Source organism: Balaenoptera physalus (genome assembly GCF_965194825.1).
Source record: "Balaenoptera physalus genome assembly, chromosome: 3".
Lineage (NCBI taxonomy): Eukaryota > Metazoa > Chordata > Mammalia > Artiodactyla > Balaenopteridae > Balaenoptera > Balaenoptera physalus.
Genome location: NC_138890.1, coordinates 129,790,376 through 129,814,729, shown reverse-complemented (window position 1 = coordinate 129,814,729; position 24,354 = coordinate 129,790,376). Strand labels below are relative to the sequence as shown.

General features: G+C 36.4%; 1 protein-coding gene across 1 annotated transcript in view; it reads right to left on the bottom strand.

Annotated features, from left to right (window-relative positions):
• Positions 1–8,722: 8,722 nt before the first annotated feature.
• The window catches only part of ERCC8 (ERCC excision repair 8, CSA ubiquitin ligase complex subunit), a 74,229-nt gene continuing 58,597 nt past the window's right edge, over positions 8,723–24,354 (bottom strand). The window contains 1 exon segment of the mRNA XM_082457333.1: positions 8,723–20,143. Within this exon segment, the coding sequence (XP_082313459.1) occupies positions 20,075–20,143 (69 nt within the window). The 3' untranslated portion in view covers positions 8,723–20,074.

Below are 24,354 nucleotides of genomic sequence, written 5' to 3'. Positions count from 1 at the left end.
CCCCACTGCCAGCACCCTGGGACTGCTTGGATTTTACGAGCCTCTTTGCTTCTGCTTGTTGGTCCTCTTCAGCCAATCCCCACACGGACACCACGTGATCCCATTAAAACCTAAGTCAAATCATGTCTCTCTTCTGCCCAAAACCTTCCAATGGCTTCTTATATCCCCTCAGAGACCTGCAAGGCCTTTCTTAACCTGACACCATCTCCAACCACTATCCCCCTAATTACTCTTCTCCATTTAGCTGTCTTGCTGATCCTTGGCTATTCCATGTATGCTCTTGCTTCAGAGCCTTTTCACTTGATATTCTTTATCTAGAAGATGTTCTTTCCCCAGATGTCTGCTTAGCTAGCTCCCTCACTTGCTTCAATCATTACTCAAAATTCATCTTTTTCAGTGAGGATTTTCTTGGCTGCCCTATCTAAAAATTTAATGCGGGTTCCTGCCCCCACTTCTCATTCCCTTTGTCTTTTTCCTCCTTTGCACTTTTCGATAATGTATCTTATTTTCTTATTTATTGTCTTTTTCCTCCACCTCAGTATAAGATCATAACTCTCACCTTTTAAAAGATGCATCTCTCTCCTCCCATTTCCATTTCTTCAGTCACAGTTTTAAAGTCATGCTAATAACACTCACTCGCAATGGAAATGTTTGAGCATAGCAAAGGATTTGGTCTGTTTTGTTCACCAGCACATAGTTTGTGCTTAAACTCGTTGTAATGAATGGATCAAGAATTAATTAGATCCGGTAAAACTGTTTCCTTAGCGAGTAAGTGTTCTTCCAAACCCAGGAAGAGTTAAAATTTTAGAAGATGCTAAAAGGGGTCAAACTCGTAGTTTGATACTTTCATGTTAAATGTAGGAATAAGTTAGTAATTATTGATAATGATTATATATAATATTGTAAATATTAAATATCTATAATTATGATAGATACTTGTAATTATAGATAATGAGTATTTAAGGTTTAAAATTTTAGTGTTCAGGAGAATCAGTCATATTAAGGAATTCGACACATCAGGTTTATGATTCCATTTTGAGTTTTATCATTGAATTCAGACTCATGATTTAAAGGTTAGAGATGTAACCATTTTAAATGTTTATAATCAGTATTAAATGCCTGAAATGAAAAGTTGTTTTATTGCATTTGTACGTTTAATTTATTGGATTTATAAGAGATGTTTAAATTATTGGAAGCTTTGCATGTTCATTTGTCTGGTAAGGTATTTGAAGTGCTTAAAAACATCAATTATTAAAATTATCAATGCAGTTTAAGGGAATTTGAATAGGTTTGTGAATAGGACTTATGGTTTAAGAGAAGCTGAGTTCTACAGTGAGATACCACTCACACCTACTAATATAGCTATAATAAAAAAGACAGACAATAACAAATGTTGGCAAGAATGTAGAAAAATTGAAGTTGGAACTTTCATATGTTGCTTGTAGGAATGTAAAATGGTGTAGGCACTTTGTAAAACAGTCTGACAGTTCTTCATAAAGTAAGATGCAGTACACCTGAAACACAATATTGCAAATCAACTATACTTCAATAAAAAAAGGTAAAATGCAGAGTTGACATATGACTCAGCAGTTTAACACCTATATGTATACCCAAGAGAACTGAAGACATATCCACACAAAAACTTGTACACAATGTTCATAGCAGCATTATCCATAAGAGCCAAAAAGTGTAAACAATCCAAATGACCATCAACTAATGAGCTGATAGATATAATGTGGTATATCCATACAATGGAATATTATTTGGCAATAAATAAAGCATGAAGTGCTGATGCATGCTACAATATGGATGAATATTGAACACATTATGCTAATTAAAAGAAGCCTGTTACAAAAGACCATATATAGTAGGATCCATATACATGAAATGTCCAGAATAAGAAAATCTATACAGACAGAATCTATAGAGGTTGCTTAGGGCTAGGGATTTTTAGGGGATATGGGGAGTGACTGCTAAGGGGTATGGGATTTCCTTTTAGGGTGTTGAAAATGTTCTGGAATTAGTGGTGATGATTGCACAACTTTGGCAATACACTAAAACCACTGAATTGTTTATTTTTAAAAGGTGGTTTTTTAAAACGGTGTGTGAATTATATCAATAAAAAAGAGAGAAGTTGAGTTCTTTAACTTCAGTTGATTGATATGTTATGCTTAAAATTTACTAGATTTACAAGTAGAATAACAAGATTTATACGATGAATTTGCTGTATTAAATAAAACAAGGTTTTAAATTTGCAACTTTAGTAACTTTATTATTAACTTTAAGCTCAGTCTTAAAAATGCAAAAATGTCTTAAAAATGTAAATTTGAAAGGAAGCTTGTTCTGAGTAACTCATTCATTTGAGACAGTTCTAAGGAGAGAGGTTAGGAGGAAAGAGGAAGGAGAGTATATATGAATGCAAAACAGTACAACAGGCTCTAGGTTAGATGTGCTTCTATTAAATATTAAAGAAAAACACAGCTTTTAAAAAATGTCAGTCAAAATGGATCTTGAGAAATACATGCTTTAAAACTCTTTCCTGGGACTTCCCTGGCGGTTCAGTGGTTAAGACCACGCTTCCACTGCAGGGGGTGCAGATTGATCCCTGGTAGGGGAACGAAGATCCCGCATGCCATGCACAGTGAAACAAAAGCTTCTGTGCTTTCCTTTGGTTTTTAATTTGCCCTTTAGAGCCACACATAAATCTTTATGCTACAGGACTGTTCTTCAGATATTGAATGGTAGTTGTCATGTCCACAGCAGACTTTGTTTTCTCTGGGTTAAATGGCTCTTGATCCCTTTGGCCATTTTCATATGACTTGATTTCATGTCTCCTGCTCATCCTAATTGCAAATGTACTGCATGGAATTAGAAATGAGCCACAATACTTTATATGTGATATTATTTTTTCTTCTTTATGAATATTATATGTCTATTAAAGTAAATTAAGAGAACACTGGCTTGGTATATTAGGCTTCTAGTTAACCACCAGATTTTGCCTCATAGTTGTGAAGTTTACCTCCTTTTGCAATTGGTATTTTGGACTTGTGTCAGGAATGCGTTCTGCTGCAAGTAACAGAAAGCCTAAAGAAAGGCTTAAATAATTAGGGGTTTATTTTTCACACACATTAAGAAGACCAGAGGTACATATTGCTGGTATATTGTTAGTTCAGTGGCCTAACAGTGTCAAGCCCTATTATCATTGCCATTCTCTTCTCCTTTCTTGTGTGCTTGTCCCCCATGGCTGCAAGTCAAATATCACCTCTGATACTGAAGGCAGAATGAAGGAAGAGAAAGAAAGGTGCCAGTTGTCTCTGACCTCTTTAGAAATGCAAAAGTTTCCCCAGAGAAGTCCCTGTATGTTTCTGCTTATGTGTTTCCAAAAGTGTGACATCTTGCCATTCTAAATTGCAAGGGAGGTAGGGAAAGTGAGTATTTAGCTGGATACATTGATTCCCCAAGCAGAATTTGGGTTTCTCAAGAAGGAAATGGAAATAGATATCAGGTAGACAAAGAACAGTGTCTGCCACAGGTCTCCAGAATAGGATTTGACATTTTCACTTTCAATTAATTGAATTTGGCATATCATTTGTTCCAAGCTGTTAAAATAATTTAGATCCTATGTCTGTCATCCATGATATTTGTCATACCTCATAGCTTAGTGTCATATGCAAATATCACCACTGACATTAATATCTTTATTAAAGATCTGGTGCTGAAGAAAACAGGGCTGAGAATGGAGCCCTCTGGCTCCTGATCTTTTGTCATAAAAATGTGTAGATAAGCTTGGCATTTACAAGGTCCTCAATAAATATGTTGAATGAATAAAAGTTGTAATGACAACTAGAAATTGGTTTCGAGATTGGTTTAATTGCCAAGCTATGTTACTTCCCTGAGCAACATGGGCTGTTGGTTTATGTTGAATCACTTCATTTCTTCTTCTTTTCTTAATATGAAATGTTTCACAAATTTTTGTGTCATCCTTGTACGGGGCCATGCTAATCTTCTCCACATTGTTCCAATTTTATTGTATGTGCTGCTGAAGCAAGCACTGAGTCACTTCATTTCTCATAGCCTCATCAAAAGCATGCCACAAATTAGTATGGATATATTTCTTCCCTGTGTCATCACCTGGTAAGGAGCAGGTGAATGTCACCCCTGAGAATACATGTGTTAATACCTGTAACTTCCCTCTACCATAATAAATCCCTTTTTTCCTTTTGCATAAATGTTGAAACATGAAGACATGTAGCAGATCTCTTGTTCCTGATGTTCTATACTTTTATCTACACAAATGGTCACAAGTAGTACACTCAGGTAGGATGTAGACCACTTTTTGAATCTCCAGCCATAAAAATTTTTGAATTGTCAACATCTAAAAATTGTATTTTCCCATAAAAATATGGATTTTTTTCACTTCTCTTGAATAATTAGCATTTCTAGTTTCAATAGGCCCACATTCACACATGGCCTAAGTTAGCTGGAGCTGAGTAGTCATATGACATGGGCTGTTAGTTGTTCTCCTATATTTGTTTTCCTTTTTGTCAACAGTAATTGAGTTCCCACTTTTTAGCTGAGCACATGGCCACTGAAAGACCCAGCTTCCTTTTCAGTTAGGTCTGACCAGGAGTTCTGGCCAACAGGATGTTACTGAAAGTGGTGTGTGAAAGAAAGAAGTGTCCTCAAAGGGAGGATGCCATCTTCTTTGTTTTCCTTCTTTCTGTTCGGTGGCATGTGAATATAATGGCTAGAACAATTTTGTTGTATCTCAAGGGGGAAGATGCTGATAGAGGATATGAGAGCGATAAGAAAGTACCTAGTTTCCTGACGATCTCAGAATCAGCATACTGCTGAGGACTGCCTTCCTGGACTTTTATCAAAAGAAATGAATTTATATTTTATTTAAGCTGTGTTATTTGAGTTTTCAGGCAAATCTAATCCTAATCCATCCTTTGGATTTGAGCAGGTATTCTCAGGTTTATCACAAATCCCACCACTATGTAATAACTCCCTAATATTGACCAGGAGCTGCCATTTATCATATCACACTTTCTCTCGCCATTAAAAATGGAAAAATGAAAAACTGACATAGTCATGTGTTTCAAAGGAAGTTGAAGAGCATATGTCATTGTGGAAGTAGAGACTATTCCTACATGACTAATACTGCACGCCAACTATTAATGCACACTGTATTAAATATGACTTCAGAAGCTATTATGAAACCAACCACAGTAAGAAATATACCCATAAAAGCAAAGACATGTTAATGACAAACTTAATGAATAACTTAATGGACTGAAAACAAGGACTGGAATTACAGCAATGATAATGGTGTAAAATGTATTAAGTAAAAAAAATGTTCTTGGCATTAAAACCTTTTGCCAATGGTGGGTTTATGAAAAGGTTGATTGCAGCAGAAATTGTGTCCTGAATAGAAACTAACATTTGCAAATATAAGTTTAACCTCATGTAGTATTTCTTACCATGCTGAAGCAGGAGTCAAGGGATTTACAGTATGAAGCACGAAAAGGTTAAATCATTTAGTTTTTTTCCCCTTCCAGCCAATGAGTGTACAGATATAAAAGATATAAATACCACCCAAGTAGCTATAGTCATTTGTGGTGTCTGGAAGGCTTTAAGTGTTTGAATTGCTTTTGAACTTTGTGCCAGTAATAGGCATATCAGAACATTATTTTTGCGTGTTGAGTGAAGTGGGTAAACAGGGCCGCAGGAGGTGCTTCAGCAAGTCAGAGCTAATACTGGACTTGTTTTTCAAAACTGAAGTCCATGCTGGCAGTTTGCACAAGTTATACAATAATATGTTTATTTCATAATTAAATAAGAATAAAATTTAATTTAGAAAAAGAGAACATAAAATGAATATAGCAATGAATACTATGAAATGAATGTGCTACTGTGGTTTGAACCACAGGAGACACGTCAATGCTTTCCTTCCTTGGTGAATTGTATGCAAAGCAGATGTGGTGTGAGAATGAAGGGATTTTTTTTTTTGGATGTTTCTAAGAAATTGGTTTGTGTTATCTAAAGAAAGTGTCAGCTGAACCCAACAGTGAAGACTTATTCAAAGATTGGGACTCCGGTTGACATTCACACTCTATTTCTCTACAAGTGTGTTCGCAATCAATTACACAAACAAATCATTCCTTTTATTCATCTAATTTCTAACCAAACCATGCCTTTGGGAGACTCACTAAGCCACAAAAAAATCTGGCCTTTAATATACAGAAATCATTTTCCAGAAATTTAAGTGATGATTACCCCTTGTGGAGCTAAGAAGTGAATTCTAAGTTATTTGATTTTGAAATTTATAAAAATAAACTTAGATCATTTTGCCTTTTCTCAGCTAATATTGATAATGTGAATAAAGAGCTAAAAAATGGAAGTTAGTATACTAAAGTGTAGTTCCAAAAACTAACCAGGAACTGAATTCTATAAATAACTCAGATATTTTTAAAATGCAAAAAACCCCCAAAAAACAAAAAACAAAAACCTGACTGAGGAATCTATGTTTTGGAAAAACCATATCTGTGAAAAACTTACATTATTATTTTTTCTTTTAATTTTTTAATTAATTAATTAATTAATTAATTTATGGCTGTGTTGGGTCTTCGTTTCTGTGCGAGGGCTTTCTCTAGTTGCGGCAAGTGGGGGCCACTCTTCATCGCGGTGCGCGGGCCTCTCACTGTCGCGGCCTCTCTTGTTGCAGAGCACAGGCTCCAGACACGCAGGCTCAGCAATTGTGGCTCACGGGCCTAGCCGCTCCGCAGCATGTGGGATCTTCCCAGACCAGGGCTCGAACCCGTGTCCCCTGCATTGGCAGGCAGATTCTCAACCACTGCGCCACCAGGGAAGCCCAAAAAACTTACATTATTAATTTAAATAAAATTAATATTGCTCACAGATGATGAAAAAAGTCACATTTCTCTGGTTCAAGATAAAAAAATAATGAATTATAGAAGAAATGCATAAGCTTTTGCACAGCAAAGGAAACCATAAATGACGAAACGACAACCCTCAGAATGGGAGAAAATATTTGCAAACGAATTAACGGACAAAGGATTAATCTCCAAAATATATAAACAGCTCATTCAGCTCAATATTAAAGAAACAAACAACCCAATCCAAAAATGGGCAAAAGACCTAAATAGACATTTCTCCAAAGACATACAGATGGCCAAGAAGCACATGAAAAGATGCTCAACATCACTAATTATTAGAGAAATGCAAATCAAAACTACAATGAGGTATCACCTCACACCAGTTAGAATGGGCATCATCAGAAAATCTACAAACAACAAATGCTGGAGAGGGTGTGGAGAAAAGGGAACACTCTTGCACTGTTGGTGGGAATGTAAATTGATACAGCCACTATGGAGAACAGTATGGAGGTTCCTTAAAAAACTAAAAATAGAATTACCATATGACCCAGCAATCCCACTACTGGGCGTATACCCAGAGAAAACCATAATTCAAAAAGATACATGCACCCCAATGTTCACTGCAGCACTATTTACAATAGCCAGGACATGGAAGCAACCTAAATGCCCATCGACAGACGAATGGATAAAGAAGCTGAGGTACATATATACAATGGAATATTACTCAGCCATAAAAAGGAACGAAATTGAGTCATTTGTTGAGACGTGGATGGATCTAGAGAGACTGTCATACAGAGTGAAGTAAGTCAAAAAGAGAAAAACAAATATCGTATATTAACGCATGTATGTGGAAACTAGAAAAATAGTACAGATGAGCTGGTTTGCAGGGCAGAAGTTGAGACACAGATGTAGAGAACAGACATATGGACACCAAGGGGGGAAAACTGCAGTGGGGTGGGGATGGTGGTGTGCTGAATTGGGCGATTGCGATTGACATGTATACACTGATGTGTATAAAATTGATGACTAATAACCTACAGTATAAAAAAACAAACAAAACAACTAATACTAAACTTTCATTGGGTTATTTGTATGGAAATATGTTAATATAAATGTTTCAGACATTATGTGAAATTTCTAAAAATCTTATATGTTCTGGTATAATGTTATGTCATAATTCTAGTTATTACTTTAAAATGTATATCTCAGAAATAACTAAATTTCCTTGTCAATTGCACTACTATGAACTTTCATCAAATCTTTAACTGTGGTCATTTTAAAGTCTTTTGTCATTTACAGACAGTTCTGGGTGTACTCTGATGCTTTTGCAAATATGTTCCTATAAAAGGGGTTCATCTTCAAGGAATTCATAGAAAAGACTCTGACAAGTACAGGTTTCTGGTAACTGTACTGCTGAACTGAATGAATAAGCATTTTCAGAACTCTAATGAAAAACTGATGAACTCATAAAAGTGCTAACAAAAGATCAAGATGAAAAAAAAAATTAATTACATGGGACTGAGTGAACTGATGAGGATGATTTTAATTTTTGTGAATTTCTGTTTGAATTAAAAAAAAAAAACTCCCACACGGACTCAGAGGCAAAGAATATACAAATCAATTTACTGCAAAGTAAAGGAGCTGTTACAGTGGAGGATTACTGGACTGAATGTCAATATTATGACATAGTATGAGTGTGTTTCATGTTTGGTAATTGCAATCATTGTTGCTTTTGTTGTGGTCATCCATTTACAATGCTTGGTGTCAGTGTATTTATCTCTTGTAAAAATAAAAAAAAAAAAAAGAAATGCATAACTAAAATGTTTATTAGTATTTGAGTTTATATCAAAATTTAATCTCTAATATCATATATTTATGTTACATGCTTATAGCAAAGTGCAATAAAAATAAATGATATAATTCTCATACTTGATTCCCATTACACCACCCCTTCACTCATTTACCATGTTCTCCTGGCCTTTGTAAGCACTTGAGATTGTGAGCCCTCGTCTTGCCTTTCTTGCATTCCTTCTGGATACAAAGATAATCAATGCCCTGAGCAGGTAAAATTTCCAAAAATATTTGTCATTTTTCCATAAAGGAGGTAGACAAGAAAAGAAAGCCCAGAACTTTAGAGCCAAAGGCAATGGAGAAATTCAGTGTAACCATAATATTACCAGGTGGAAATGGGCTAGAGTTGGAGAAGACCATGTAAAAAATCTGAACTCAAGGTTTCATAAAGATCCCCTAATTTTGTTTGGCTATTGAGATTCACATAGCAAGTCTCTGGTATAACAGCAGCCCTCTAAAGGATTCAGGGAGGATCTATGATAGGTGTACAGACCAACAGCAACCTTAAGATAGGACACTTTGCCATTGGGTGAGAAGAAAGACTACAAGATTAATGCAATACCCAAGTTGTTAACTAATATTTAATAACAAAACTTCATACATAGTAAATCTTAAAAATAGCATAATCAAGCATTTTATCATTTGCAAATTATGAAATTGTTGCTCTGCACTTAAGTGCTTGGTAATGGTGGTGTTCACTAATAAATTACACATATATATGGCATCTTCTATTTGCCAAGCAGTGTTCTGAGTACTGAGGATACAGCAGTAACTAGAACAGACAAAATCCCTGTCCTCATAGAATATACATTCTAGAAGGTAGAGAAGGATAAAATAAATAAGCAGACCATGTCCTGAGGAGGTATAATTTGAGAGAATTTGACAAGACCTCAGAACCCAATAATTATGAGATTTTAAGTAACAAGAGTTCTATTAGCTGAACAATTATTATATGTAAGAACTTTATTTCATTTATCTTTACAACCCTGTAAGGTGTATTTTATTCCCTTTCCACAAATGAAACTAGCTCAGGGAGGCTAACTTGCTAAATCAAGTGGTGGTTCCATAATAATTTGGATGGGAACTTTACAAGTTTCAGTTTAGGCAAAATACATGTTAATTCCATTAAAATTTGAGTGTTTATTCAGTATAATTCATGAGTCTTTTATAAAGACACGCTACCTTTGCCTTCAATGAACTTCAGTTAACCTTGAATATAAACCTCTACTTATTTATGTATTTCACACAGTGAATACCATTTTAAAATGCTTTCTAAATATTACAATGTGTGATTTTGGAACAGGAATGAATTTGACAATTTTCTACTCCAGTTTTCTGTCCCTTCCTTTTTTTTTTTTTTAACTAATGGAAAAAAGAAAGTAAAAAAATAGTATTCAAATTTCACATGTTTACTTGGTAGTAAAACTAAGATGAAGACTCAAGTCTTCTGATTTCCAGTCTATTTTTTATTATTTATTTCTTTATGAAACCAGTACACTTTTAAAATAAACTTACCATTCCTTAATGTTCATAGTGATCATCACTGAGTTATTTTTAATACATTTTTTCCACAGTACTTACTGAAACTCAAATTTTTTCATACATAATATATAAAAAAACATTAAAACCGTACAATAAAAATAGTTAATAGCTCAATTCTCAAAGACCTATTAGGAGTACTATTTCCTCATTTTAGCACAATATTAACAGTACATTTATATAGATGATATACAGTTTCACAGGACAGTGGATAACGCTACTATACAGCTGAAGAGAAGCTGGAGAGTGGAGTGTGAGCCACCTGGGAAGTAGCAGCTCTCCTGTTCCTGCTGGTGTTTGAACAGGAATGGGTTAGCAGGCCCTAGTTTAGTACTGTTGCTAACTCTTGCTGTAATGATTAGATGAACAAAAGAGAAGTGGCTTGTGCCAATCACTCTTGTGCCACACTCAGACAATCATTTGTTGCCTTCAAGAGTTGACCACCAGTGCCTAGGAAACAAAGTCACTGGTTAGGCCCAAGGCTACAGATTCTCTGCAATAACCACTGGACAGACTGTCAAGGCATAAAAAATAAGAGGAGCTTGAGGAATTTGGTATTAAACAGTGACTTGTGTTTTTAGTGATAAAATAACAAACCAAGTTAAGATTGTGACATTTACTTAGCTCCAAGCCTAGGGAGAGCAAAGACTGGGAGAGCTGTATTAACCCACTAGTACAAAGTTTATGAGTATCCTCATAAGGATAAAGAGGAGTGGTTTGTCAGGAGGATACAGGGCATTTGTAGATTCCTACCCACAGAGAATTAGAGAGGTCACAACACAGTTGTTTGTCTTATTATTTCCCTTAGATTTTTTCTATTTTTTAATTGTCCAATTTTAAAAGCAGAAAAATAAAGAACTAGATGGCAGCAAAAGAACTATGCCTCCCGTATTTGAGGATGTCGCTGATATTCTAGTAAGATAGATAAGCTTGCCTTACCAGAAATGACTTGTAATAAATTCTAGGCACCAGGGTTTAGTACAGGGATCAAGGCAGCACAGAAGGACTGTACATATTTTTTGCAAAGAAAAGCCATATTCATGATTGAACTTTGTTAGGTATGTCCCCTAAATTTAATATTTTTTCCAGAGCTAAAACAGAAGAAACAACTCTATCTTAGCAATAGATTTAACCTTCAGATGTCTAGAACCTTCATCACAATCCAAAGCAAAGTGATTATTTTCCTTTCTGTAATTAGCTTTCCCTGCTATACTTTTTGAAAGGAAAAATCTCAAGCATGCTAGGCTTTTTGCCAATTTCATTTCTGGCGTGGTTTGACTGATTTTAAGTTTACTGTTCTAATGATACTCAAGAGTTTTAAAATTCAGGCTCAGTAAATAGGATCTGAATATAGAGAAAAAATTATGTTGGAAAAAAGGAAATTTATCAGTGTGTTTGTTTATAAAAATTATAACTTACAGAAATTCTTTTCTAATCTTCAGTAGTTAACCATTTTTATGGAAACAACCAAGTATTAGTATACGACAGAACAGTAATGAAGTATGAGTTAGAACTATGCAGCCATTAGGTTTAGTGACTTTTCTTTGAAAGATAATTGAGATTAGTTTGTTGAGACAAACTGGTTTTATTATTGTCTCACTGAGACTTTAAATAACAGAGCTAAAGGTTTTTGTTTTCTAGTGTCTTATCAATAGTAGGCTCTCTATACCTTTGTGTCCTTTACTGAAGAGTCTTCATTTTGAGGTTATTTCTATCTGTTAATACAACTTTTACAGTTTAAGGGTTTGTCTTCAGAGCTTTCTTTAAAGGTTTTTATCTAGTTTAAATGGGGCTTTTTAGTATAAACTGAAGAGAAAGAATGCTTCAGCTAAAGATATCTTTTTTTTTTTCTCTATTAAGGTATTTCCTCAATTAATTGTAAAGAAAAGACTTGGCAGGAAATATAAAAAGCTTATCTATGATGCTGTTTTTGGACTTCCTGTTAAAACATAGATTTAGGGCTATGTCAATAAAACGTGTGTTTATTCATTCTATATATTTTTAAAAACTAGGCATTTCACAGGTGTACCATAAATGACTTTAAAACTGGGATCAATTTGAGGTGCAGTAAACAACTGGCATATGTGTCCTTTGAAATATGGCAGGATACAAGCGCTTTATATGACTAAAAGACACATACTGTTAGCCAAGTCACTATGGAAGGAAAATCTGTAAAATGTAAAAGGCAATGGAGAGAAACTGCAGGTGATTACTACCTTTGTAATAGGTTCATTGATATATACTGTCACTAAGATTGGACAAATACCAATTGAATGAAACAATTAAAAAAAAGTTTCAAGTAGAAGCCTCTATAGATCGTTCCTATTTCTCCAAGTGTTTAAAAACAAAACAAAACAAAACAAAGGTGTAGGGTGGGGAGGAGAATAAAACAATAATTAAAGTCTCTCCTGATGATCACAGTCAGGCCTGAATTAGTGACCTCACAGGTCAAGTGCAAAATCTCGAAGTACAGAATAGAAACCACAAAACAAGTATTTACTGAGCACTTACTAAGTAGCAGGAACTGTTCTAGGATTAAAAAAAAAAAAAAAAATAAGGTGAGCAGGAAGGATAAGATAAGACTATGAAGGAGAGAGTAGAGTAGACTTCACATGCAATTATTAGGTCATGCAGAGAAGAAAAAAAAAAAAAGAGGAGAAGCAACAATTAAACAAATATTAGAAGAAAGTATTCCTGAGCTGAGAGAAGGCTTGAGGCTTCAGATTGAAAGAGCTCACAAGAGGTCCAGGAAGTGAGGGGGGAGGGATAGACTTATCAGACATCTGATAAAATTAAGGAACTCTAAGGATAAAAAGAAAAAAAGAAAACAAAACCCTCATAGTTGACAAGCTTTTAGCTATAAAGAATGAGTTCCCCACAAAGGGGAAAAAAAATCAAACTGGTTTTATTATAAAATCCTAGTCTGCAATAATAGAAGCTAGAAGACAGTGGACGTAATAGTTACAGGCTAATGAAAGAAAAAGACTACAACCCAAGAATCCTACCCAGCAAAATTACCATTTCCTCTGCCAGAGGAAAAGATGATATTCAATAACTAAAGTGTATCACCCAAATACATTACTTAAGGAAGATATAGTGCAGTTCACAATCTTTACCACTGTACGTGTGGCCCTAAACAGGGGAATGGCTGGAAGCAAATGGTGGTGCATTCACAAGGTGGAGTATTGTGAAGTTAATAAAAAGAATGACTTAGTGTTTGTAGCTGGGATTTCTTCTAAGACATGCAGACATGGAAATGAAGGATAGTTTGTACTCAAATATCCCTAGAACCAGGAAGCATGGCACACCATGCCATGAAGAGCCACACGGGGAAGGACCAGGATCAGTCAGGAGGCAGAGAGGGAGAGGGTGCAGCATGGCCTAGAGTCTTTATTAACATTTTTTGTGGGAAGGAATGGGGGAGGCAGGGCAGGTACACTGAGTAAGTTTGGGATTGGATATTTTGAATAATTTCAGTAGACTGGGCTACAGGGGTGGTTCCTAGCTGTCTGGTACCTGGCTCTGGGGTGATTTAGGGCAAGGGGAATACTGGCTTGGCGTGTGAGAATTTGATGAAGGAGATGGTTGGGGGTGTGGACTCTGGATTGGTTGTCTTGTATATTAAAGGCATGCTTCCAGGGGAGTCCTTTGCTATCTCTGGGAATTAGTTCTGGAAGGGGCAGTGTCACCAGGATCGATCAAGGATCCAAATGCCAGAGTATCAAGGATACAGAAAATAAGAAAATGTAGTCAATACAATTGGCCCTGTGACGCTCTGGCATCATATTAAGGAATCCTTGGGGGTGATACTAGTGGAGACTTTTAGCAAGCAGGGCATAAGCTGCACTAACAGTGTAGAAAACATTTTACTAAGAGAGTAGAAAGGAAGAACACAAGTAGAGGTGTAAGGAGTCCTTGCAGGCCAGCCTATAACTAGATTTTCTATTTATATGGCATTAACCAAGAAATAGATAGGAAATTCTTGGGGTCTCCAACAATATCTAAGTGGAGTTGGAAACTGTGCTAAAGGTATGATATATCAAGGTAGCAGGTCCAGCAGTTGTTCTGTTGGACAGTATGAAATGATACATTAGTAAAGTATATGTAAGATTAGTGGGATTGTGTATAACCAAGGAGAAAGAGTGGTTGTGGCGATCATGGTGGGAGGCAGAAGGTGAGAGTAGGAAAACGCCTTGGGAACTAGGTGGTCCTCTCCCCAAAGTGCTGAAGGATTTGACTAACATGAGGCAAATGCCTCCAGGGAAAGCAATAATCTCCATTAATTTAGAACACAGATAGCAGTAACCTCTACTAGATTTCTCTTTAGGCACAGGTGTGCGGGGTGCGCCTTTTGGCAAAGAACAAGGAGTAGGATCATGGGCTAGGCAGACAGTAGCTCAGAAATGTAATGGGATCCTTAGTATCGAAGGAAGAAAAGCAAAAATGTCCTGTGTCTAATTTGTGCCTTAGGAGAGGCAACCCATATGTGTTGCTGGAAGCGAGGTTTTAGTGTCAGAGTGAAGTCATCTCCAATGATGAGCACTTGGACTAGGAGATGCCCTCTGGGATATGGGGCTGGAGTATCCTTTCCAAGAGGGTATCCACTCGAGGTGATGTGGGGTCTCACATTTACCATGTTTGGGTCTTCAGATTGTAAATTAATGAAAGTATACAGACCAATAGCAATAAGACCAACAGTCAACAGGAAGGTGAGCAGCTGCACCGAGAGGGCTTTTGTTTTTGGTGGAAGTTTCAGCTCAAATGGGTCCTCTATCAGGTAAACAGCTGTCTGGTATATGGACAATTTGGTTAATGCGCCACTCGATCTGGCCTCCAGCCCTTCTGGGATGAGGGAATGATAAAACATTTATAAAGGTACGGGAAGACATTATAAAAAGGGTCTCATTTACAATGAGTCTTTATATACATGGAGGCAATGCACATCCCCTTTAAATATAAGGGGGATAGAAAAATTTTAAAAGTTGGTGTGAGGTGTAAACTGGCCAAGGGGCCTTGAATTAAGAGAGATTAAGGCCTAGAGCAAGATAGAGACCCATTTAGGGGTCCATTTACCTGAGTGGAATTTGAAAAAGAGCTGTGTGAGACCATTATGTCTCTTAATTAAACTGGCTATCGGATACCTACAAGGGATGTGAAAGTTCTATTGAATACCTTTTCCAAGAGATTAGCATTGTGTATTTTTAGAAGAAAAATGTATATCTTAGTTATTATCAATAATGTCTGTAACTCTGAAAGTAGTATGGCGTGCAATGGCAAGGCCTTGTATTGTGGCCTAAATATATATGGAGATGTGTGATTTTGACTTATATTTTGAACATCTGTGAGGCAAGAGAGTCCCAGTTTTGTTAGTTTTTTTCTCCCTTAAAGGGACAATTTTAGGCAATGACCCAGCAGTTTATAATAAATGTGAAATGAGGCTACTTGTTGGCCAGGGCATCCAGCAGTTTGGTTGAGTGTGTTGTTTCTTGGGTCCCATCCTTTATTAGGGACATCCTGGCTAAGAGATTGAAAACAGCAACATTTCATTGAGCTCCATCATGTATGATGGTTAGCAGTGCCATTTGCATAGTCTATGTACTCCCATTGCTGTTCATTCAGTTAATCCCAAGTGGATTCTGGGCAGCCAAGTGATCTGGGGGAGGGGTGACATCCTCCAGCACCATGGCATTTAACAAGGGACTGAGGACAGGGGAAGCCACCTCCTCCTGCAGGTGGAATATGCCAGAGAGCTCAGGCTCGGCTCCATCCTGTCTAAAGAGGCCTTGGTAGCTGTGCCGAGTTTCTGGTGTATTGTTTCTATGACCCAACACTTAACAAGCGGTTGGGTATGAAAGGTCACAGGCTCCGAGTCTGTGAGAGCCTCTATTTTCCAGAGAGCTCAGCATGTATTTTATTTGTTGTTTTACTGGAGCATAGTATGAGGCTGAGAGGGCAGTTTCTTGCATCATAAGCCCTTGGACAACTTATGGCCATCCTAAGTGGTCTAGAGATTCCAGGAGGTATGACAAGAGGTTGCCAAAATTTCCTTGGTGAAAGAGTCCTTCAGGGCACTAAAGGGAGTACCTACTGATTTTAATTTGGAGGTAAAATTTGTAAATAAAGAATATGTTGCCTTCAGAACCCCCAAAGTACTAAAACATGTTGGACCTGTATACCTTAAATGTATATCAAATGAGTCTCCTTGGAGGGGGATGTCACCAATGCAACATCACACCTGTGCTCCTGGAAAAAGGTGGATGCAGTTGAGATCTTGTCTGCCTAGATTGTGATGGCAAAGCTGCTGAGGTACCCAATGGACAGTCTGGAAAAGGTGTATTGTGTCTCTTTGAAGTGAAGGCGAACAGCAGCTAGAGGCTGGTGAAATAGGCACTGAACAGAACATGTTAGCCAAATGTACAGGGGCAAAATATTTACCGGTTGTTGACTGAATAGAATCAGTAATTTCAATAATATCGGATATACAAAACTACAATGAGGTACCACCTCACACTGGTCAGAATGACCATCATTAAAAAGTCTACAAATAATAAATGCTGGAGAGGGTGTGGAGAAAAGGGTCTTACACTGTTGGTGGGAATGTAAACTGGTGCAGTCACTATGGAAAACAGTATGGTGGTTCCTCAAAAAACTAAAAAAATTGTTGCCATATCATCCAGCAATTCCACTCCTGGGCATATACCCAGACAAAACTATAATTCGAAAAGATACATGCACCCCTATGTTCATAGCAGCACTATTTACCTAAATGTCCATCTACAGATGAATGGATAAAGAAGATGTGGGATAAATATATATATATATATATATGTATACACACAGACACATATATATATATACACACAGTTAAAAAGAATGAAATAATGCCATTTGCAGCAACATGGATGGACCTAGAGATTATCATACTAAGCCAAGTAAGTCAGAAAGAGATAGGCAAATACCATATGATATCACTCATATGTGGAATCTAAAATACAACACAAATGAACATATCTACAAAATAGAAACAGACTCACAGACATAGAGAACAGACTTGTGGTTGCCCAGGGGGAGGGGTGTGGGGGAGGGAAGTATTGGGAATTTGGGATTAGCAGATGCAAACTATTATATATAGGATGGATAAAATATAGGTCCTACTGTATAGCACAGGGAACTATATTCAATATACTGTGATAAACCACAATGAAAAAGAATATGAAAAAGAATATATATATGTATAACTGAGTCACTTTGCTGTACAGCAGAAATTAACACAACATTGTAAATCAATTATACTTCAATAAAATTTAAAAGAAATAACATTGGATATTGAGTATGGGGGCCCCAATGGATGGGACCACATCATTAACGTTGTAGTAATCTATCATAAGGTGCCATTTTAATCTTATTATTATATAAATTCTTTAGTATATTCATTTAGTATATAAATTTTGGATTTTCAATTGGATCAAATTATAAAACTTTGCTTTAATATTATATTTATGTATATATTATTCAATTACCTTTTACTTTCTGTTTTTGCTTTTAAATCTTAAGTAATCTACAATTAGCATTATGTTTGCTAGACTGGTGTTTGCTTAGTACCTAAGATTTAAAGTTCCTGTTTTTTCTCCCCTTGAGCTTGTATCCACCTAAAGTGGCAGTCAGTTTTTCTGTTCTCTTCCTGTTTCAGGCTTTTGAACTCTGAAGGTGCAGTCTTTACTTTCTTTTTCTGGCTGATAAGAGGAAAAAAGGGAGGGTGAAGGGGCCAGGTGCTTCTGGGCAACTTACCCCCGGGATTGCCCCTGTCCATGGAATCATCAGTCCCTTCCTCACACTGCCACTTTTTTTTTTTTAAACTTACAGAATGGCTTGTACCTCTAGATGACTAAAACTTTTCCTTTTTTTTTCTGTTGGGTGTTTACCTGATAAGCTCCTATTGGTCGCTAGTGGCCTCTCTGTAAGCAGCACCCCCCTTCTCTAGGGTGTCCTAATCAACCTTAGAGGGGCTAGGGTCTACATCTAGGAAAGCAACGGTGGCATCAACTTCATCTTTTACATTTTTTGTTTTAAGCATGAGACTCTTTGCATGTTGATAAGTAGCAGCTCTTATGAGGGCCCATATGCATGGACCAAGGCTTTGTATTTCTAAAATTAATTGGATCAACTCTTCAGGTTTTGGCGGGGGGCATGCTGGAAGCAGGTGCTCCTTTCCCCTCCTCTCCTTCTTCATTAAACACTGAGCCACGGTCTCCAGGAATGGGACCTCTTATACCCTACTAGGGTGGGGAACGGATTGCTTGCGACAGCAGTAGGCAGACATAGCAGAGAAGCTTGTGACCTGAACAATGCTTGTGGGGAGCCATGATCTCCTGAGAAGGTCCTCACACCAAACCCACAAATGGCCCACAGCACATAAGCGAGTGCTCAGGTGGAGCCATCTCCGACTACTTTGAGGAACAGGCTGAGATTTGACTCAGAAAAGCTCAGAGGGGAAAAGGAAAATGGTTCATGGATGCCTACAGGAACATGTAACGTCGCAGACACTAGGTACTGATATGGCCTCATTGGTTGTCAGCGCTGCCCAGTCAGTGGATTCGACTCATCCCATGGCACTAGGAGGGTAGTCATTCCACATCCCCAGCAGATGGACCTTTTCGAAATGTACCAGTTACCTATATGTATTTGCAGTTTGGAGAAAGACTCTTTTTTTCTTAAAATTAAAAAAAAATTCCAATTTCAATAGCATTCTCAAAGATTGTAAGAATCCTCACCAAGTGAGAAAAAGTGAGAGTAAAATGGTCAGGGCTTAAGAAGATCAACTGTAAAGTAAACGTATGGAAAATGTTTGGCCAGAAAGGTCTGATATGAGGCCTAACACACACTTAAAAACTCAACAACTGTATACTTGGTATTCAAGCTCGCAAAAACCTCTTTAACTAGTCTCCTACTGATAGACTCAGAAAGAAAGGGAATATAAGATTAGGTTCATGATAATCACTTGTGGGTTATGACACAAGAAGAGTAGAAAATAAAATAGAAATTTTATGACATTTCATGTTTAAGCCAGATTCCCTGCCAGGATATTTTCTGCTTTGATGAATGAAGTAGGACTTGGTCACATCTTAAAGAGATTCATAGAAGAGTAGTTCAAGCTGCCATCTGATGCATTAAAATAAAGGAAATATGGTATTTTCCCTAAGTTAAATACCTCCTGTGATGCACTTTTTAGATTGTGGAAGGCAATGAGTTCAAGAAAACTTAACATAAAGCTAGACAACAGTTAAGTAAATGAAATCATTGCAAAAACGGAATACATAAATAAGAATAAACAAATTCTGATGCTAACTTTTCAATTAAACTTTTTGATATAATCCTTAGTAAAATCATTCTTGAAAGTGAAAATGAGCAAGGTGATGGTACAACCAGCAGGAGAAAGTCAGTGCTGACAACCTCTACGCGCTCATCCTCCAAGACTGCATCTTATTGTTCACACAATCTGCCCAAGTTCCCACAAAGGGGCTACCATGACCTGTCTCCTTCTACTATAGCTATACGGGCTGCGGCAGACAACAGCAACTGGGATCAAGGAGACATGTTCTGATTAAATAAACTATATGGAACTCTGCTGCAGGATTTCATGCAACTATTAACTTCATTTTAAAACAAAAGGAAAAAAACCACCCAAATTCAGGGCTAATGTAGCTGTCACTGGACAATTAAAAAAATAAAACAGTCCTGTTTTAAAAGTTTCATCAATAGAGACAAAAAGGTACTAAGAATGATAGTCATCCTTCCTCATCACTGCTGCTCCAGGCATCTTCAAATGCTGGATTTAACTGTGATCTGGTTGAAGTCTAAAAAAAGGGGCAAAAAAGAAAGACTCAATTATTCTACCTCATAATTTTAGGCTCACAATATAGTTATGAAATATATCAGATAAAAAGCAACTAGATTATTTTTGAAGAAACTATATAATTGTTAATTTCAAACCAAAAGTTAACAAAAGAAACACCCTGCCTACAATATAAAATAATGTAACTTCATTTTAAATAGACATATCAGACTTTATCCAAATTATCTGTTTCCTTCAAAGTAGTTACCTCATACACACACGCAGACACGCACAGACACACAGACACAGAGACACACACACACGATGCTGCTGCTATTACTTAAGGCATTTTTACACCTCTTCGGAGTTACCTGGAGAAGAGGGCACATTAATATCCATGTGGCTAAGGCTGGACTCAGGTCTATAGTCTGACTTGAGAGCCCAAAATATTAATGTGAGCAACTTTTTACTGCTTGGATGGACCTGAGTTTTATAAATAAGCAAATATCCACATGTGGGGAATAAGGTGTTCATCAAACGGAGTAATATTTTTGGTATTAAGTGGCGAGGTTTATTTATTTATGTATTATGTATGTATGTAGCTAGGGAAGCAGTTGAAAAAGACAGGCAAAATGTATTAGAAACGGTAACATTTTGTCATTAGCACATAGGTTTCCCTGGGAGATTTCTGTGAAAGAGAACATGCATTAGACAGTATCTATCTAAAATAACAAACATCACAGTACTCTTACAACTTTAAAGCTGTACCTAATAAATGTAATCAGCAATAGAGGAATTTTAATTACCTGTGGTATTTCAAATCAATTCACTTGTTTGGGGAAATTTTTTGAATGGCTAACCTTCTTATTCTTTGGCAAATGATTAAAGGACTTTAAAATGATCTCGTTTTTTTGAGTATCTGGGCATTATGAGCCACGTGTGCTTCCTACTCTGCAGCTTTTATGTTTGCTGCCAGTTTGTTCAGACTCCAAATCCAATAATGTATTAGTTCTTAGATTATTCTTAAATTATCTTAGATATATTACCTTTTACAACATATAGCAATATTTTATGTTAAGGGTAGCCCCTACTGTATGTCTGAGAATGTTCATTTCCTTTTGATGAACATGATGATTTAGACTCTTAAAATTCAAACAATGATAACAGTAGAAAAAGTGGGTGTTTCCAGTAAAAAAAAAAAAAAAAAAAGAAACAAAAAACAAAACAATATGTTAATTTAGGTATTCTTTATAGTTGTTAAAGCTTAGATCTGAGTCCATTACTTAATCTAATGTTGGTATTGTCACCATTACTAAACCTAATATTGGCTATTGTCACTTAGTTGTACAAACAAAATTCCATTATACTTGGTGTCCAGATCCAAAACTATTACCAAACCTCAGCAAACTATTCACTTATTTCTAGTAGCAGTCCACTGATTTGCAAGAGTAGCATACTGAAGACTGTTCATTTATTCTTTCATCCAAGTATTTACTGAATTTTCTACCTTTCTGGGTTTATAATTTAACTACCAAGTTAGGTTATTTAGTGACAGTTTATTTAAAGATGTATTGTCCTTAGGGGTTAGGTGATTATTCTTCCCTACTCTAGCTCTAAAAGCCTTTAACTCTGCCTTAGATATCTACCAAAATGTCCCTAGGTAGATGAACCACACAAAGGCCATGCCTTCTAATTTCACTATGGAAGCCCAATATGTAACGAATTAAACATTTAAATTTCATTTGAAGAATCAACAGAGAAGCAAAATTATATTTTAATGTAAATTATTGTTGCTATGGTAAGCAAACAAAAAAAAGTGAAAATTGGAAAGGCAGTTGCATATAAATTTTACTGTTTATAGCAGTAAAGGATAACAATATGAATATATTACAGTATTATTAGAAGTACATTTTATTGTTAAAAAACACAAAACATCTTACTTGTAGTTGAAAGCTGCAGTAAAAATATTATATATGATGTGGTACACATATACGTTTGAGACCTACTGATCAAGTTAACTACCATCTATTACTGCAGTTTTCTCTACAACATCTCCTCCTAGTGGACATTCTTTCTATGCTTGAACATAACCATCCAGCCTGCCTGTTCTACTGACAGATAGTTGTGAATGTTATGGAGACAGGGAAGCATGAGTTTAAAGGGGATCTAGTTCAGATCCATATAACGGGAAGGAAGAACAAAACCAAACTGGACCATCTTCCACACATGCATCTTGATAAATTCTAAATTTCTCACTGGTAATTAGTGGAAAATCTTTATAGGTAGAATATAGGGTTCTCTCAATATAGCAAGTGATAAGTGGTAAATAAAACAGCTACATATTGTGTAACTGTCAAAATAAAGTAAGTTTCTTGATGAGAGGTCAGATTTAAACTGTAATATAGTCACCCTAGAGATCTCAGACAGGAAAAAGTGAGTAGGAGTTATATAGGCTTGCTTTGATTGTGACCAAATGTTAGGAAGAGGGGGCAAAAGGAAGGCAGATTCCTCAGAATATAACAAAACAGCCTGCCAATTAAATAATAGGATTTGGGTTTCCCTGGTGGCGCAGTGGTAGAGAATCTGCCTGCCAATGCAAGGGACACAGGTACGAGCCCTGGTCTGGGAAGATCCCACATGCCGCGGAGCAACTAGGCCCGTGAGCTACAACTACTGAGCCTGCGCGTCTGGAGCCTGTGCTCCGCAACAAGAGAGGCCGCGATAGTGAGAGGCCTGCGCATCGCGATGAAGAGTGGCCCCCGCTTGCCGCAACTGGAGAAAGCCTTCGCACAGAAACAAAGACCCAACACGGCCAAAAAATAAATAAATAAATAAATAAATAAAAATAAATACTAGGATTTATGCTTAAAGATCATAAAACCTGTCCCTATTGCCCAATGCCCTTCAATTTCTTATGGTAGAACTAAATTCCTCCTCTATCTTGGATATCAGAAGAAACACCCCTAAGGGATTGTATCTTGGTCGACGGAGAAGTAAATCTCATCTCAAGGGTGGATTTGAAAGGAAACCTAAGAACAATTTTGCTTTGATGATTCTGATGTTTGAATATGTCATAAACTTGTCTCAGATCACTAATGAATGGCAGAACTGGGATTCGAACCCAGTTACCAGTATTACTATTATTTAGTTTACCTGAAACTACAGACAAAGTGAGTGTGTGAGTATGTGCATGTGTATGTTATGTTTTGTGTTAAGTTGCCTCTCTGGGGAACTGCAGCAGTCATTCATTTGATAGGTGAGATGAAAATACTTTTAAATATGAGTTAAACAGTAAATATACATGTAAGGAACAGGGTCTTGTGTAGACGGACTTCTCTTGGGATCTGCATCGCGATCATATTCATGTTCTACCTACATTCACAGAAATCTTTCAAACTAAAATTTTGTGGAAATAATCTTAGCACTTACATTTTATATTAATTTGAGAATGGTGCCTACCTTAAAGCATATACACAGTGCATTTTAAAAGGTCAGGTTTCATAGCTCTAAAGCTTAACTATAAAGCTAACTTATTTTTTGTGTACCTCTGTTTGATTTCTACTTGTTCAGCTTAATTTCCCATATACAAAAATTCTTCTAGATGGGGAGTTCAAACTATCACTGTAACTATATAATGAGGAAATAAACCATCAGAGTCGCATACTCTCTTTATAAAATAAGCAATTTAGTTTTCTTCTAAATAATATCCTTTTTTTATACGTAAGTCAAAGATGATTTATTTCTAGTTTTTTTTTTATAGTTTTCATTTGGTGAATGATTGTTAAACTTTCTAACATGGCCTGTAGTATTATGAGTTGGATTTAATGTATATAGTAATTCCCAAACAGCAGGACACAGTAATTAAATAATAATGCAAAATCAATGGCTGAACCAAATTATTTGAGCATATTAAGCTTTGTACAAAAAAAATTCAGTATTTAAAGCAGGTGTACACTAAAACTAATCAAAGCCATAATAAATCAAATTAGACACATGATGAAATCTGGAAGATTTCACCTTTAGATAGCTTGACAAAAAAGTAAAAAAATTCAGAGGCTACTACCTAAGACCAGAAATCATGTCTTATTTATCTCTGTTTTCCCACCACATTTTTCAGGTTCTTTATTCATACTGTCATATCTGTACCAGTTTATGCTCTGAGATAGGCACTAACAGACTGCTGGTAGAAGTGTAAACTGATAAAATTTGATAGTGTGAATAAAGAACCTTAAA